The 17208-nt window shown below is 38.4% G+C and overlaps 4 protein-coding genes across 4 annotated transcripts; 2 read left to right on the plus strand and 2 right to left on the minus strand.

Annotated features, from left to right (window-relative positions):
• The first annotated feature begins 362 nt into the window (after positions 1–362).
• Positions 363–4584, plus strand: LOC103513791 (protein lines). The gene is made up of 2 exons (XM_008478638.3): positions 363–699; positions 1459–4584. The coding sequence occupies exon 2, from the start codon at positions 1483–1485 to the stop codon at positions 3202–3204; it is 1722 nt and encodes a 573-aa protein (XP_008476860.1). The 5' UTR covers positions 363–699; positions 1459–1482; the 3' UTR covers positions 3205–4584.
• Positions 4585–5537: 953 nt separating this feature from the next.
• On the minus strand, positions 5538–9967 carry LOC103513792 (DNA-directed RNA polymerase II subunit RPB1). Its single transcript, XM_008478639.3, has 6 exons — positions 9656–9967; positions 9160–9232; positions 8767–8860; positions 8358–8453; positions 7735–7973; positions 5538–7449 (listed from the first exon to the last, which is right to left on the minus strand). Exons 1-6 carry the CDS (start codon positions 9692–9694, stop codon positions 6728–6730), a joined length of 1263 nt encoding a protein of 420 aa, XP_008476861.1. The 5' UTR covers positions 9695–9967; the 3' UTR covers positions 5538–6727.
• A 1376-nt stretch (positions 9968–11343) lies between these two features.
• On the plus strand, positions 11344–14225 carry LOC103513793 (transmembrane protein 231-like). The gene is made up of 4 exons (XM_008478640.3): positions 11344–11517; positions 12292–12563; positions 13013–13226; positions 13831–14225. Exons 1-4 carry the CDS (start codon positions 11382–11384, stop codon positions 14106–14108), a joined length of 900 nt encoding a protein of 299 aa, XP_008476862.1. The 5' UTR covers positions 11344–11381; the 3' UTR covers positions 14109–14225.
• A 656-nt stretch (positions 14226–14881) lies between these two features.
• LOC103513794 (myb/SANT-like DNA-binding domain-containing protein 3) lies at positions 14882–16754 on the minus strand. Its single transcript, XM_008478641.3, has 3 exons — positions 16253–16754; positions 15632–15944; positions 14882–15390 (listed from the first exon to the last, which is right to left on the minus strand). The coding sequence occupies exons 1-3, from the start codon at positions 16451–16453 to the stop codon at positions 15002–15004; spliced, it is 903 nt and encodes a 300-aa protein (XP_008476863.1). The 5' UTR covers positions 16454–16754; the 3' UTR covers positions 14882–15001.
• Positions 16755–17208: the final 454 nt, after the last annotated feature.

Genomic DNA, 17208 nt, shown 5'->3' on the forward strand with positions numbered 1-17208 from the left:
ATCGAACCCGCGACCTGGTGCTTAAGCTTTTTGGGTCACTAGAGAGCCAGTCAGACGCTCTACCTATCGAGCTAAATGCTAACTAGGCTGGCTACGTAGGTATTTTTTTTTTTTTTTATTTGTATTTATTAAAGTGACGTAGGTAGGTAATTAAAATTATTCTTCTTGAAAAAAAAAAAAAAAAAAAAAGCACCGGAATACGCTAGGTAGGGATGTAGGCGTGAATGAAAAATTTGGGGGCACCGGAATACGCTAGGTAGGTATGTAGGCGTGAATGAAAAATTTGGTGAAATGACCTACAAAAAATTAGGTTGGCAGCACTGATGAGCAGCGTCAATCATCATATAGTTCAAGATGGCGTCCATTCATGTTTTTGTCACCTGTGTGCGTATTGAAGAATTTCAGTTAAGAAAAGATAAAAAAGTGATAAGATTCTAATTAACATAAGTAATCAGTGTTTAATTACTCTCATTTGTAATCAAAATTACCATTTAACAGTGTTTTCATACCCACCTGAGCCCCTGAGAGGCGATTAGAAGTGTTTTAAAAAGTGCTACTCTGAAGTTGCTACTGGTGTTGAGCACTATGTGAACCATACCATTCTACCTGTGTGTAACTTTACCTTGTTTCTTCTTTCACAAAATCAAGCTTGAAATCTTTGGAAAAATCTAGGATAATGATCAGTAACCCATCTTCTTGGTAAGTACGATTCATATTTATAAACCTAGTCACAAGTTTCACCAGAAATCTGATTGTGTTTGAGTCATAGTGCCGATCTTACACTCACAAAGTTCCTAAGCTATTCCCATGAACTGGTTTGTATAACACCAGTGGCAATATTGAAATTAAAGTTAAACCCAAGCTTTCTACAACTTAGCTTGATGATGAATTTATTTATTGAATTAGAACAATTTGAAACAATGTAAATACATTGGAATTCATTATAATTCTGAAACCATATTATCCTCACACCTGTTGATCATCAAGAAGATATTTCAATAGTGCTACTATACTACTTATGACCAGGGTCACACATTGAAGTTAATTTTTAGTTTAGTCAAATCAATGAGCTGGGCCCATACATGTTAATTTGGTTTACTAAAGAAACTGATGGCATTAAACTAAACAATCTAATAAGTAAGTTGATTTTAAACCTGACAGCCCTTGGGCCGAGAGCAGAGAACATTTTAAAACTGTTCATTTTCATTGTGAGGACCCAAAACCAATCCAATTAAAAAGATTTAATCTATTGTGATTAAAGCATCTCACACATTTAGTATGTACCTATTTAAATGAATAAAAATGTACCTAAGGTAGAGTAGGCTAATAATATTGGAGGCATAGACAGGTCTTAACTCAGGGTTATTTATAGTATCCACCTGTTGTTTCACCCCTGATCTAAATCCAAAATTGTTATTGTTTTTGTCCTGATCATATTTGTTTTATTTTTTGTTTCAGTTCATTCCCTGCTTCTAGATAGTCATGGAATCTGTAAGGAAAAAGTGTAAGCTTGAGCCCAAGGCAGAGGAAGAGGAAGAAGAAGACTTGGAGCTTCTGCAGCAAAGTATTCTCAATGAGTGTCTATGTCCAGTGAGTGAAAGTACTCTGAGGAAATCATTCCGTGGCCGCCATGCTGATGGTGAACAATACTCGACAATAGTAACCGAATGGAATCATGAGCGAATACTTCAGTTTGTAAGTTCAGTACAGCTCCTGTGTGAAACAGCAGTGAAACAGAATGCAGCGGGCTCTGTGTGTGCACGGATAGGTGATGTGTGTGAGTTCCTCATTAGGAATGAACATGGACTTATTGATCAGCTCATAGAACTCTCTGGACACAACAATGCATACATTTGTTTTGTAGCAGGTCGTGCACTCTCTGCTTTCTTCCTTGTGTCTCGGATCCATGTAGAACCCCGCTGGTTGAATCAACTCACAGAGAATGCTCTCACCAATGTTAATCCAAGTCGAATATCTTTCTCTCTGGAAGTTATCAAGCGTGTTGTAGAGTGGAAGGATCTAGAGGAGCATCCATTGGAAGAGAAGTCAGATGGTGTGGTCCCAGGATGTCATAGCATTACAGTTGCAGATCCTGAGAGTGTAGATATTAGCCACATCAAGTGCCTTTGTATAAAATCATTAGAAAGTAAGTGGCCAGCCCTGGTCAACCGTTTCTACACACTCATAGGTGGCTATTCACCTTCCTTTGAATGTACAATCATCACATTTCTGGATCTATGGGAAGCAATCATCTCTGTTAAAGCCAACTTGTCTGTTATTGATACAAAACCTTTCTATGCCAACTTGGAAGGTTTTGTACCTCTGTTGAACTCGAGTATACCACCTGTTATTTGGAAACATATCCTGGGTTTATTCAATGAAGTTCTGTGCTATGGTAGTACCCTGGCATTACAAGATGTCCTAGCAGAGGAACCATGCACCCTGGCTCATCTTATAGTTCGTAGTGTGAAGGATTGGCGACTGTTGGATTCTCTGCCTTATAGAGAAGGGAGTGGCAGGTTTAGTGGTGGTGCTGGAGATGGAGATAAACCTCTGCTACAGAAGATGGTTCTCCTGGTATTGAAATCTGTAGCGGTTACCGTGAAGGAAACACGTTGTGAGTCTTCCAGTGATTCTTCATTAGGTTCTGAAGCTGAGGATGTCGATGCTGACATGGCACTCATAGAGAGATCTATACGTGAGGTGCTCAGACAGTTGGATAGTTGTGTCAAAGCATTGCTTCCCTTCCATCCTGAAACACTTCTAGCGACCTGGGTCGTACAGCTCTTGTCTGATCAGGATGATGCTCTGATAGAAGGCATGGTATGTTGTATGGACGTGACTGTAGGATTGTACAGGGATTCTGCTAGTCCAGAGTTACATCGCGTGTTGAACCCAGGTCTGACATTCATTCAATTCCTGCGTACTGTATCACATGATACCGATGTGCTGCTAGACCTTCTTGTTTCTAATGAGACCTGTTTCTTACTCTACCTGTTACGACTACTCAAGTATGTCCGTCGCAACTGGTCTGAGTTTGTCACAACGTGTGGACGTGACTTGGATGATGTGATGAGTGTTCTCATTAGGTTAAGGTTCTCCATAGATAGGTTAGTGTCCAAAGATTTGTTTCCCTACAATATTAACCCGGTACTGCGACTTCTTGAGAAGTGTGAATCTCTCTATGAGACGAGTACTGTGTGACCCAAGGGTTAAGTGACACTTGTGTTCAACCTGATTATTTGAAACAGAAACCTTGCAGCAAAATTTAACTCTACCATTTTTTATGGTACTTATTATTGAACATGTTTAGTGCCTACCAAAGGTCGTAGTATACTACAACAGTACCATTTCTTTATGGTTAAGTCCACAAGTTAGGTAGGTAACTTGGTACCGAAAATTCAACATGTACCTATGGCAGAATCCAATGGTACCGCGCCTTTTTAGCGTACCTTTATTCGTTTTGTGGTTATTCAGAAGTTTTTTTTTATCCTTCACGTCATTTTTCTGTCAATTTATTTTCTTCTTTTTCCCCTGTCCAAATTTCATGACAAATCTATTGTTAACAAACCCCAAATCTGAAGGTTTGTCAGTTCAAGTTTCAAGAACTCAGCCTCTTAGGTTCTTCCCATTTCAAATGATAATGTTGAACACAACCGCTCACTACTGAGTACAATCAAAATCGTAAATATTTTCCATTATTTTTATATTTTTAATACCTTTTTAGACATTTAATCCCTCCCGATGTACCTTGTTATGTAATATTTTTCTCTAGGTTGTTATTTTGTAAAGCTGGGATGCTCGGGGGTTCAAATGGATGAACCGTATGTTTTCTACTTTTGAATAGCAATGTTCAAGTGAATGGTGTTAGAGAGCTATGGAAAACAGTGGTCCCCAGTAGTCCCCACACTTACGAGAACCTTTTTTTTATGGTTTCTTCACGATTTGTACTTTTAAAATCGGTCATCGCTGTTTGTTCATTTTGCTAAATCTTAACACGGTCCAAGAATATGGTGTCGATTTATCGACATGGTTATGGGTTATGGGCATGGATATTTTAGATTTTACGTGTTCGAAATCTTCCTAAGACAACTATTGCTAGATTTCAAGTCTAGAATAATTTTTCTCTACAGTGTATGGGCAAATTAATGAAATGTGCGATCTACGTCATTCGGGATTTCGGGATAGAAAACAGTAATTTTCTCGTGCAAATCCGCACCTCTGAGCATCCACCTTGTGGGACTGTACGGACGGTACGGTCCTTGTTGTACGGTAATCTCTATCAAACGTTTATTGTTGTTAATATTATTGAATTTATGTTTATATGAAATTTTTTCTTGTAATACTCAATGGTGCTATTCAGAATAAGGGCCGTCGCACATTCAAAGCGTAGTTAGGCGACTTTGAGTAATGCGTTTACGCGTCACCTGAAAAGCTAAACCTAACACAAGAGAGACTCTCTTTTCAAGCAATACTAACTTGTATAAAATAAGAGCTATTGCCATTAAAATTAAGTAAATGTTGTGATTTACAACAAAGGATTAAGAGGTTCTTGGCTTCAGCTTACTATTCTCGAATAGCACCTGTTTAGGTAATAATTAATTTATTTATAGGTACTTACCTTTATTGAAATTAAGCTAATTAAAATAATGTTCTTGTAAATAAAGGGCTCTAGGTACGCGTAATAGATCTTATTAAATTTGTACATAGTAAATTAAATCAATATTAATATGAAAAAAAAAAAAAAAAAAAAAAAAAAAAAATTTTTCCTTTTCCCCCCTTTTTTTTTAAATTTTTAAAACGTAAAAAAAAAAAAAAAAAAAAAAAAAACAATGTCTTCCTTCTCGCCCTTGTTACTTCAAATTTTCAAATCGTCTTTTGTGCTTTCCTTTTTTTACTTTCTATTATTTTATTTTGAACAACTCAACTTTTGAAATCGTACTTCTAGACCAAACAACATGAGCAAAAATAGTAGTCACCTCCTGTGCATTTGAAATCCAAAAACTTTTTACGTAGCAGAGATATGTTCAGTTGTTCAGATAGGTACTCGTATTTAGGATAAATATTTTTTGGTGTTAAATTTACACTGTTATTATTTAATTCAACTCTTCCTGTGTTTTGTCCACCAACCGTTTGAGTTTTTTTTTCTTCTTCCTCTTCCTTCTCTCCATTTTCGAAGTAACTTGGGCACCACAATACCCTCCCTCCTAATTTTACCTCTCCCTTCTTGCGCCTTATTGTAATTGAATAATGAAATAAAAAAATGTCTATTTTTTTAATTTATACAAAATCGATGCGTCCTGTTTATTTTCACGGTCCGGAAATCGAAGAGAGAATAGGAGAAAGCCAACCGTTGCGTTGCGAGAACGAACCTTACCTATTTAGGATAAAGTTTGTCTCGGACGGGAAACGAACCCGCGACATGGCGCTTACAAGGCAACAAAACTGACTCAAAATAATTCATCAAGATGATAATAAATTTATTTTAAAAGGTGCACGACTTTAGCCCCTAACCATGATGAAAAAAAAGACAGGGATTTTTCAAAGACAAAAACATTGGTCGCTCATTTTTTATTGAGACAAAACAAAACATACATGTGTAATTGTGTACAAGAGGGCGGGATTTCATGAAAGCAATTACACTAAGCAAAAAAAAGCCACTGATTTGTAGAAATTATGGGCCCAATGCGTTGAGTTTGAAGCTTTTTAATCAATCTAAAGGTGTGTCGTATCCTATCTCCCTTTTCTCTCCGCTTCCGGGATGATAATTCCTTAGCAGTCAGTTCCCTCTATCAAACCTCTAAAAAACAAACAAACAAGGTATAAAAATGTCGATTGAAAAGAGAGAGAAAAAAAATTGGGCTGTTGTAGTTTAGGTTAAAAAGCTTCAAACCCAATAGAATGAGCCATCACAATAAAAATTGGCCCTTTCAATTTCTTGCATAGTGTATTTTTCAACATTTATAAAGGTTCTACAAACAGTAATATAAAACAGAAGGGGGAGAGAGTAAGGGAACAACAAGATAGAGAACACTTCTTTGGTGCTTTCGACAAAATTCAGTAACAAAAAAGTTCAAAACTTTCAAGATTTTCTAAAGTCATCAAGATGTTGAAATACCTAAATAATAATATTGCTTGTAAATACAGATATGTAAATGATTTTGTGCTATGCCTTTGCATTCATAAGTGGTAAACGCATGTGTGTTGAAATAATGAGACTACAGCTCCTATCGCGACAGATATAAATAATGACCTTACACAGCAATAGGTACTGATCTACTCATACATTCAGTAGCAAGGACTATCTGGTAAAAAAAAATTGCTGAATGACAAAACCGATTAAATTAGAAATCGGTATTTCAGCAGGACATATTCTAAAATTGGTACTCGAATATTTCGATAAATAAAAAAGCTACAAAAATAGTAAATCTATTATTACTATAAAATATAAAGCCTTATTCGCACGAGTCAAGAAATCATGCAAGTGGGCGGTAAAATAACTTACATGCAAATCATTGACCCGTGTGAAAGCAATGTGTCAGCAGCTTGTATGCAAGTGCACAGAAAATGGGTGGTCAAAAGTCTATAAATGCGAATGTTGCGCAACACTTCCGCCTGCGTATGGAGCAATGTGAAACGTTGCGCAACACTTCAGCCTGCGTGTTTCACCAATGTGAACGTTAAAGACTAGGTCATAGATCAAATGACTAGGTTATTAGTGATCCTGCTAGTTGTCATAGTCTTCATCAATGACTAGGTTAGAAGATCCCGCGTACCCCACTGAGGCCGGGACATAGGAAGGAACCATACCGTTCAGAGACGAGTGGGAACTAGATGGGGTAGGACAGAGATTCAGCTGAAGCCCCGTTCCGGAGGTACTTTGCGCAGGGCTGGCGTTATTTAGAGCAGATCCCGAGACACTTAGCATAGGGCTCGCGCCGCTAGGGACACTCCCTGTATTACTTTGCGTAGGGTTACTTTGTCCAGGGCCGGGATTACATGATGCAGCGCTAGGGTTTACTCCAGGGCTGGGACTAATGGAAATTCCAGGGCTACCCAGTCCTGCGCCAGGTGTAACGTGTACCACTGGTGTTTCCGTACCGTCTGGGTACGTAATGTGTACGATAGGCGACTGTGTGGGGAACGTGGGATGAAGTGAAGGCTGAGACACGGTGAAGTTTGGTACGGATACGGATGGTACCGCGTAGCTAGGTGGTTGTACTGACGGTACTGCGTAACTAGGTGGTTGAATTGTTGGTACAGCGTAGCTAGGTGGTTGAATTGTTGGTACAGCGTAGCTGGGTGGTTGTACCGCGTAACTAGGTGTTTGTACTGCATAGCTGGGTGGTTGTACTGTCGGCACAGCGTAGCTAGGAGGTTGAACTGTCGGTACAGCGTAGCTGGGAGATACGGGAATTGTGTGACTGAATGGGGCAGCATGTGAGATGCCTGCAAACATGATGTCATTTGTAAATTGTTGGTTGACAATAACACCGGAGGTCCCGAGTTCGATTTCCAGGGGAATAAAAGTTTTTCGGATCTATGCTTGTAATAAGGTATGCAGTCGGCCTCATGATGACAACAAAAATTATAGAATATCCTAATGACTATTTTATTACAAACATAGTATTTTCCCTCTTCCTCTTGCAAAGAGGAAAAAACCAATTATCTTTCTACACATATGAAGTTTGAACGGTTTGGTATTCGAACCCTGGAACTCTCAATTGAACTCACCTGGTGCAGTTGAACTGGTCACAAAGGATGGTTGAGATCCAGGGATGAGATGCTGAGGGGTCAGGTTTGAATGACTTGTACTGCTAGATACTTTGGTGCTACTACCACATGGAGAACTTGCGGGTTTACTACCGAAACTTGGTTTATTACTACCGGTAACAATGGAACTTGTATTTGGTTTAGTGAGGGGCGTTTCTACAGAGGTTCTTCTTCTGCTGACTGAGGAGTTGGAATTTGTGCTGTTGGGGAGAAGAGAGACGCAGAGTTAGTCCAGTGGGAAGGCTGAGGTATAAGGGTTTGTAGAACATATGGGAAAAACCTGCTGAAAGGCTTTGTGTTAAGATTCACAGGTATGCTTACTGGAACTTGACCTGGCATACAGCTGTGCACTCACAGCACAGCTGCAGCTGTTGTTGCCTACTCAAACCTTTGGCAAAAAATGGTCCAAAGGACATTGAATTTACTGGTTCCAGACACATCACTGAAGGTGAGCAAGATTTTGTGGTATTGGTTTTGAGATGCTCTCAGCCTCATGAGGACAATTGAGTTGGGTTGAAATTCCAGTGAAAAAGCAAGGGAAATGTAAGCTAAGTTATTTTATCATTTGACTCTCTTCTACTTACACTTCATTTGGATCCTCTTCGTTGACTGAGTCGGGAATATTTTTGACAAGATCAGTTAGGAAATCAAATCTCTTTTCTGACAAGATACACATCTTCCTGTAAAAATAAATAAATGGTACAATAGAAGCAGAAGTATGTTGCTTCTATTTATATGAAGGTTGGTTACATTTTAGTAAAAATACTTCTGGACAAAATGCAAGCATATATAAGTTTATTAAAATGGTTACTTTGAAATAATAAAAAAAATCTTCCATCTGATTGTTAAAAATGCAGCTCGTAGCCTATCAGATATGAGAGAAGTAAACCTTGTAAAGTGCCTCTATGACTCAAAATCAATAAATGTCAGAAACTACTCTCAATATAAGCTTGGAAAGGGGAAAATAAAAAATCAATAGCAGCATAAACTTACATGTGTGAAGGTGTAAGTGTTTTGGCATTTTTTGCATTCGTAATTTCCACAGTTTTCTTCAGCAGGGACTCCACAAACAGCTCCAATGTTCGAGGTAAACATTTCAGTTAAGGAGCATTTTACATTGTTTCAACAGTGAACCAAAAATACTTCCCCCCCCCCCTATTTTTCCAGATATTTAGGGTAAAAAAAAATCACTTAATAAAAGTAGGTATTCAAGTGCCTCAAAACTTGAGTACACCTAGAGTTAGGTAAGAACTGTACTTGAACAGTAAAAGCTCTGTAAGGTCTTTGATACTTTTCACTCTCTCAAAAATAATAGTAATAATTAACCCATTTGTGCCCAAATTGATTTTCCATAGAACATAATGAAATTGTTGATATAAAGGATATAAATTATGACAGGAACAGCTTGCGCAACCTTTCCAACTTCTTCGTCGCTTTGCATGATTTTCTTGATCCTCCCCTGAAAAAAAAAAAAAAAAAAAAAAAACACACAAATTGTAGTGAAACAAACAGACAAGCTAAAGAAGCAAAATTTGTTTAAAATTAGAACTCAAAATATTGTTTGATCATTTAATGACGTTGCTGTCCCTATACCTAGGTGACTTGTGAAGCAAAATTTTACAATGAATTGGGCAGTTGGAATTAAATTTTTCCAGCACACAAGCAATCATATCGGACAACTTCTGTTTTCTGTTATTAACACTTCTTAGAAGATGATTGTAACCTGACAACCCATCAAATCCTTCCTAAAAGCAAGTAGTGAATCTCATGAGAAGTTACTGCATTACGTACCAAAGGATCCTTAACAAGTAGAGTCCTACAGGTCACGCAGGATCCCTAACAACTAGAGTCCTAGGCATTTGGTAGCAAAGTTTATACTTACAGCAGGAAACCTGGCATTGTATTTCTTCTTGCTGGGCATTGCAACTGATCGAGGTCTGCTCAAGGAAAACCTGTGGAGCAGGTGACTGCAGCTTTACAGGATTCTGACTTACTGGGAGGTGATTTCTATCCTGAACTCTGAACAACGTTCACAGACTTGATCCTTCACAAAACTTTACATCTAGCATCTACGTTCACTTTTCAGCAAACTCCAATTTGACAAATTTATTTATTTTTTCCACTTTTGCAGTTTTGCTGATGGATGCTGCTATTGCTGCTGAGTTGCTGAGTAGCTGACCTTCGATTCGAACAAAAATACAAAAAATAAACAAAAACAAAAGGGTGTGTGGACAGGGATCTGGCACAGGGGAGCGTGTTGAGGACGAGATTTTTGTGGGAATTTTGCTATAAATCCCACCATTAAAAAAAATACCCTGATTGTGAGGTCTTGAGAAACAGAAAATAAAAATTTATAAAAATTACAAGTCAAAAATAAACAAAGAATTTATGGTGGGAAAGGGACGTTTTATGAAAAGTAAAATCCCATCCCCCTACTGTTGTCATGGGATTTTTCTCGAAAAATCTCGTCCTCAACACGCTCCCCTGTGCTAGATCCGTGTGGACAGAACAGAACTCGGACGCATAGTCACCATTGTTGCCAGACTGGCTCAGCGTTTCCGAAAATTTTCAAGCCCATTGATTGGTTGAAAAATAGAGTTGTTAAATAGACCTAACCATACAGTAGTAGTAGTCATGTTAGTAATAACCATGATAAAAGCTTCTATGCTCGAAGGATAAAAGTGGGTTATAGAAAATAAAAATTTGCCACATTTTGGGAACTGCTTTATTTCGGAAAAAAAAATCCAATCTGGCAACAATGGTGACTAAGCGTCGTGTGACTAACATATGTCACTCCTCTCAAAAGTCATCCGATCGCGAACGAGTGATCGTGCGAACGGTGGTTTTTGTTACTTCCTCAAATTAGATGAGGGAATTTTTCCTCCTAGAAAGGGACTTTTTATTAAAAAAAAAATCCCAAGGTTTTTTCCCACTTCAAGGCCGCGTTCAAAATTTCTAGTCCGGTAGCTAACCGACAAAAAAATTTCCCATATTTGTAAGGTATATCTAATAATCTAATATCGGTATGATAATTATGCTGGCAGAGCCGCTCAACTTTTTATAAGTAAAACCTCTAAATTTTGAGATATTTCATGTTTCCTACCTCCTTATTTTCAAAGAAAACCTAGAGGTAGAATAAGTACCTCGCAGATGAGTTAAATATTTCTATTCCTACAGATGATGATGATGATGATGATGATGGGTAAAAAAAAGGAATGAATCAACTCCGTTCATTCCTAATTACTTCCATGCCACAAACACACCTCTACGTAACTTACCGCAGTAAACACCTGTTGGTTGCTAATGGCAACAGAGTCAAAACAAACTCACCACTCCCTTCGTTGTACTTGGAACTTACTTTTTGAGTCACAAAAGTAGTAACAGAACCTCAGTGGTGTAAATGATGGCATACAGTGGACTTGAGATGTGAAGGTTGGTGGTTCCAGTCCAAAGATAATAAAATTTATCGACGAGTACCTACAATATGTGAAAATCATTCATGCTTAACATAATTTTATCATTTCCTTATCATAGTGACTTTTTTCTTCAACCCAGAACCCAAACAATTAGATCGTTTTTACAGCGGTATAAAAGACTGACTGTCCAAAATGGTGTACAATGTGTTCAGCATTCCTGTGGTGTACAAGTACAAGGCTCATTTCTGGTCCGAAGCTTCGGTCCTACACTTGTTTCTACTGGGCCTCAACATAGTTCTACCCGTCGTGTTCCTCTATGAAACGAAAGGTAAGAGCTCCAACTAATCCTGAAAGGCTTTTTACTCCTTGAGTTGGTAAAGAAAATGGAATGAGGGACTAGCCGCCTCTCACGATCAGAAAGTCTGACAAACCGCGGTCTCACAGGGTCTGTTAGTCTGAGCGTGAGTGGTGGAAAAGGTCTGTCAGACCTTTTCCACCACACACGTTCTGACTACCTGACAGACCCAGGTCTATGAGACTGCGGTTTGTCGGAAGGTCAAAGTGTGAGTGGCGGGCGGGCAACCCTCATCCTCAATCAGTCTGATTGAGGCCGCTGAACTTCACTGAACCTTTGGAAACCGGAGCATTCAAAGTGCTATCGCCGACTGGCACACGCACGTAATTACGGACCTATACAGCTTTATGCCACTTACTTACGAACGTCAGAACGTGTGGCGGAAAGAGCTTGAGAACTAGGTCCGTCAGACGGTCAAGCGTGGGCGGCTAGCATAAAGCTGTATAGGTCCGTAACTAATAGGGGGCGTGCACCAACCAGGTTACTATCGCGTAACAAACCGGCAGACTGGATCTAAAATACATCCTCTTGAAACTAATTGTAACTGTTGCAATCATGAGAGCAGCAAGCCTGTTTGAGGGGCTCGCTCCCGATTTATTTCAGGAGAGAGTCTCCTCGGGTACGAAGATGGAGTGTCCTGGGTGGGGATGAAGAGACGTGTCATAAGAGTGGTCCCCGTTCGAGCAAAGATGAGAAGAGGCTTCAGTTTGTTCGACTGAATTTTTACTTTGTTCAAAAATTCTTTAGATATGTGGAAAAAGTTTGACGTGTATCGAGAATCGCCAAGCATCGAGTTCCAATATCGATACCTCGTCCTATTCGAATCCCATCACTCGAACCCCCTCAGCTGCGATTCATTCAACACAGGTCGCTACTGTCAAGAGTTCCAAGTCCATGAGAGCGACCTCGATAGGGACGATAGGGCAGATACACTGACGGTGAAAATTAGAACCGTCCTGCCCGCGAGTGAGCCGATATACGCGGTCCATGTGTTCCTACCGATTGAGTATAAAATAACGGTGAGTAAAAGCGCTCCGTCCGCCCAAATTAGGTGTTCAGTTAGCAATAGGGCTCACTCTAATAGGGTTTGCTACGGACTGACTGTGGAACTCAAATAGGGATGCCACAATACTGTGGGACTCAGCTTAAATTGAGTACGTACTATTCCTTTCTGATGATTTGAAGTTCAAAATTAAAGTCCCTATTCGAACACAAAAAGTCCACTTTGAGACTTAGGTGTAGGGGCAAACAGCCCTAAAAGATTGGTTAAGAGTTCTATTTAACAAACTCACCAACCTCAGTGGTGTAGTGGTTAGCACGGTGTACTCTGTATCTGGAGGTTGGTGGTTCAAGTCCAAATCAAGTCACAAAATTTAGCGTAGTGTATTAAGCGAGGAACGACATTTGTGAAAAGCATTCTTACTTAACACAATTAAAATTCCATTAACAAACTCCAAAAAATTTTCAGACCGTCTGCTGGTTTCAAATGGAGGGCCTGATCATGACGTCCTACACTTCATTTCACCCCGGATCAGCACTGGAGGTGTTTGCTGACTTAGAACTGCATCAGAAAACACCTCTGCCGTGTACTGAGCGAGATCTCACGTACAATTCTTCCCTGCTTAACGAGAACTCGAAGAATGAGCTTCCAAAACTCCTGAGCGAATATTCTGAAAGAAATGGTGAGTCAACAACAAAGTCTACAAAGACGGCACGAATTACCAAGTGTCAGATTATCAGAGTCTTTAGGAAGAAAAAGGTGAAAAGCTGGAACTCCGGACATCTGCTCGGGTTCAATTCCTGTATGAGTTGAAAAGGGTTTTCGATTTCATCTGAGGATTTTGAAAGCAATCAATCTCGTGAGGTCATTTGAACAGCTTCCAGTGGTGGTATTACACTTATGAAAATCGCTTTTTATTATAAATAAGAAAGAATAGCAAAAGAGGCACGTTCGTACGTACGTATAATAGGTACCCACAGAAATTCAGCCTTTTTACCTATCAGAAGCAACCTCTTCTGATAGAAGTTGCGTGGTTAGATTTAACCACATTGCATACATACTTAAATTGAAGGCATTCATAAGCTAGACCTATAGGTCCCAAATTTTTCCCATAAGTTTATGTTCAGATTAGACTGAAATGTTCTACATATCATGTGTACATCACATTGAAATGGAGAACTTTCTCCACGAAACTCCTGTGTGCGGAATCCAGTGGGTACCTAGTTTTAAAATGGAAAATAATTTAAATAAAACCAAGTTTAACACACTATTTCCTCTGCCCGCAGTGATCACAAGACTCGCTAACGAGCAGTTCATCTGGACCAAGACCTCGCACAACACCAACAACTCTGGCTTCACCAGTTTCACCATTAACATGAACCTGCACTACCCTCAGCATGAAATCCTATACAAGACCACATTCTGGCAAATGATCAAATGGTTCCTAGTACAGTACCTCCCAGTGGCGGCCATTTTGTTTTTGATCTGCAAACGCATCCGAAAGTTCGTCTTCACCAACAATGTGATTTCCACGGTGCAGATGATTCATTCGAGTAAATATTGAACAAGTGTCAACACAATCGATTGGAGTGAATCTGACAAAGCTCCTTGCTGATTTTGTGAACATCACAGAGTTACTACTTTATTAAGGACTATACTGTCTTTTTGGAGGGTTTCAGCAGCCAGCAAAAAAAAGGACTGCTGTCTTATTCCACGAACAACTCTGTACGCCTCAATCCTCACTTTTTACTTCAATAAACAAAAACTCTGGTTAAAAACAAAAATTGTACACATTTGAAACCATGTAGAATAAAATGACTAGTACATGATGTAATATAATATTACATACATTTTCTTAGGAAATAAATTGCAGATAACATAAATCACAACATGAATAAAACAAAGGAGAAGGATACTTTTCATCCCAATTTTCCTTGGGATCCTTCACTCAAAACTGACCCGAAAAACGATAGAAAATAGCAATAAAATAAATAATAAATTTTACCTAAAAGTAAATTGTGATACGTAAGTCTTCTTATTTCAATACCTACGTACCTACATATCTAATTACTTGTTAGTGACTAGAGCATGAGGTAATACTTACTTGTTAAATTTACATAAACTAAAAGCTTGCTTAAATTATGTATCAAGAGATCATGGAAAATTGCACATATCAAGAGATCATAAAAAAAGTAATACATAGGTATGTACCTATGTAAATTGTAGATAGGTACCTACTAAAAGTTATGGAATGTATCCAACATAATTAATTTTTGGGTGATATACCAAAAGTACTAAATACAAGATAGGAGAGATAATTATAGAAGGAAAAAATACCTGCCTACCTAATGTGGGTAAGTTGCATACCTATTTCTAACTTGAAAATATCAAATTTCAATTTGAATTTTATTCTTACTTAAACCATTTTTTCAATTTTTCTTTCATAACTCCAAGCTCCTAATCAGACTCTGTCTCCTGCTTAGATCCCAAGCTTGAGTGTTTTGAGTTCTCTAGCTTTATCTTTCCTTTGCCAGGAACATTCCCTTTGTCAGAAACAAAATTCTCCCACCCACCAACACAACTTACTATACTATTTCCTGAACATACTTTACCATCTCCTGAGGACTTCAAAACTAAGAGATCCATCTCCAATTTCCACTTCTTCCTCCTAAACTCCAATTCCTCTCTTGCCTGCATGAGTTTGATTTTGGCTAGATCTACCTTGTATTTCATTTCTTCCATTTCTAGGAGATATTTTTCTCTCTCGTATTTTATCTGGTTTGAGAGCCTCTGAGCTTGAAGACAAGAGATTGGCGGTCCTGCTGCCTGCTGATACCTTGTTTGTCCTGAAAGAAGAAAAGAGATATGAGAATTTTTTTTTCTTTCTATGGCTTTTGACTTTCTATGGCTAAAAAAATATCAAATGGTAAGTAGAGCTCCATTTTTTCTTCTTCTTCTTCTTCTTCTTCTTCTTCTTCTTCTTCTTCTTCATGTCCTTGTCCCCTGGGACCCTAGATTTTGATTTCACTTTACATGAGTACTTAATTACTTAGGAGCTATGTACATTGTAAAACTAAAGTTATTTACCTTTAGGAGCATTAAAATATTCTTCTGAATGCTGACCCTCATCCTCAGTGACCACGACATCAACATAGTTCAACACGCTATCATCTTCTTCATCATTGCTAACTGACACACTCGGAGAATTCTGCACATACTGACAAGAATAGTTACTCTGGGGAGGGACTCGTACCATGGACACTCCTTGAAGAGAAATGGAGTTTCCATTGATTATATCAGGCAGTTCTTGATTCATAGAACTCATTCTGCTGATTCTGTTGAGAACCTTGTCTCGGGCTTTCAAGTTCTCGTAACATTTTTTGATGTGCTTAATGTGTCTCTGAAAATCAAATAAAAAAGTAAATTGTTATAAAAGAAATGTGATAGAGGGATCTGTAACAACAAAGGCCTTACCATCTTGAAATCAAAGAGAGGATATAACACAAGAAAAATCCACTGTTTGGAGAACAAACCTTATCTGATAAGGACACTATTCAGGGGTGGGAGTCAAATCAACATCCAAGCACTTACCTACAAGGCAGTTGTGCTAGTGACTCTCCAAGATAAAAAGCTAGGGATCTATCAAATTCAATAAAAAATTTAAAAACCATGTAAAAAAAAACTACTTATTGTCTCTTTCATGTTTACCTTTGTATGGTCTGGTTCCGCATTGAACAAAGTTGTAATCTCATCCCAGGCCTTGTTTTTCTCGGCATTTGAACTACTCTTGTTTTCTACAATGTGCGAATACTTCTCAACCATCATCCGGATGAATTTCTTTTCATGAGGAGAAAATTTGGCACATCGTCCATAGGGATTTCCATTGTTCCATTTGCTTCCAGTGCTCATGTTCAAGGGTAAAAATTACCCTGATCTATGAACTGACCAAAGCTGCTGCTATGGATTCTAGGTTTCCATGATACATTGGATGAGTAGGTATAGCTACCACCTACCAGGCTACCAAAGCAAAACCCAATCACATTGGGAAGTTTTTTTTTATCTTAGCTATTTTGGTGAGCTTGGGAAATTATAAAAAAAAGCTAAGGCCCGATTTTAATGTTGGTAACTTAAGGGGATCTTTTTATTCTTACCAATACTGTTATCACTAATCACCTATCAGTAGTGTTAATTGTGTTATCAGTTTTCAGCAAACCAAAAGTTTTTTTTCACAATAAGATCCACAACCGCTGCACCGGCTAGAGTCCACCGGTTGATGTAACACTGGTGGATTGGTGGATAAAAAAAACTCAATTTTTATCATTTCAAAAAATTTGGATCTTTTACTAGCCCAACCTTAATGTTATAGCTTTATATTTTTATAAAACTCGTTGAAAACTTGAAAATAAACAAAAAAGTGCGTCACCACAAAAAAAAGTGTGTCACCAATCGAATCAACCAGCTCGAGGAGGTGGTGGATCTCAAGAGCTAAACGTTTAGTTTGGTGGAAAGTCACAATCAACCGTTTAGTAAAAAAAACTTTTATTTTGTCATTTGGTGGATTGGTTGATCAACCGGTGCAGCGGTTGTGAGTCTTATTTTTAAAAAAAACTTTTGGAAAGTTAAATCCTTATCACTCTTTTTTTTTTAAATTTAATATTAGAAGG

This window comes from Diaphorina citri, unplaced genomic scaffold (genome assembly GCF_000475195.1).
Source record: "Diaphorina citri unplaced genomic scaffold, Diaci psyllid genome assembly version 1.1 scaffold1027, whole genome shotgun sequence".
NCBI classification, from domain to species: domain Eukaryota; kingdom Metazoa; phylum Arthropoda; class Insecta; order Hemiptera; family Psyllidae; genus Diaphorina; species Diaphorina citri.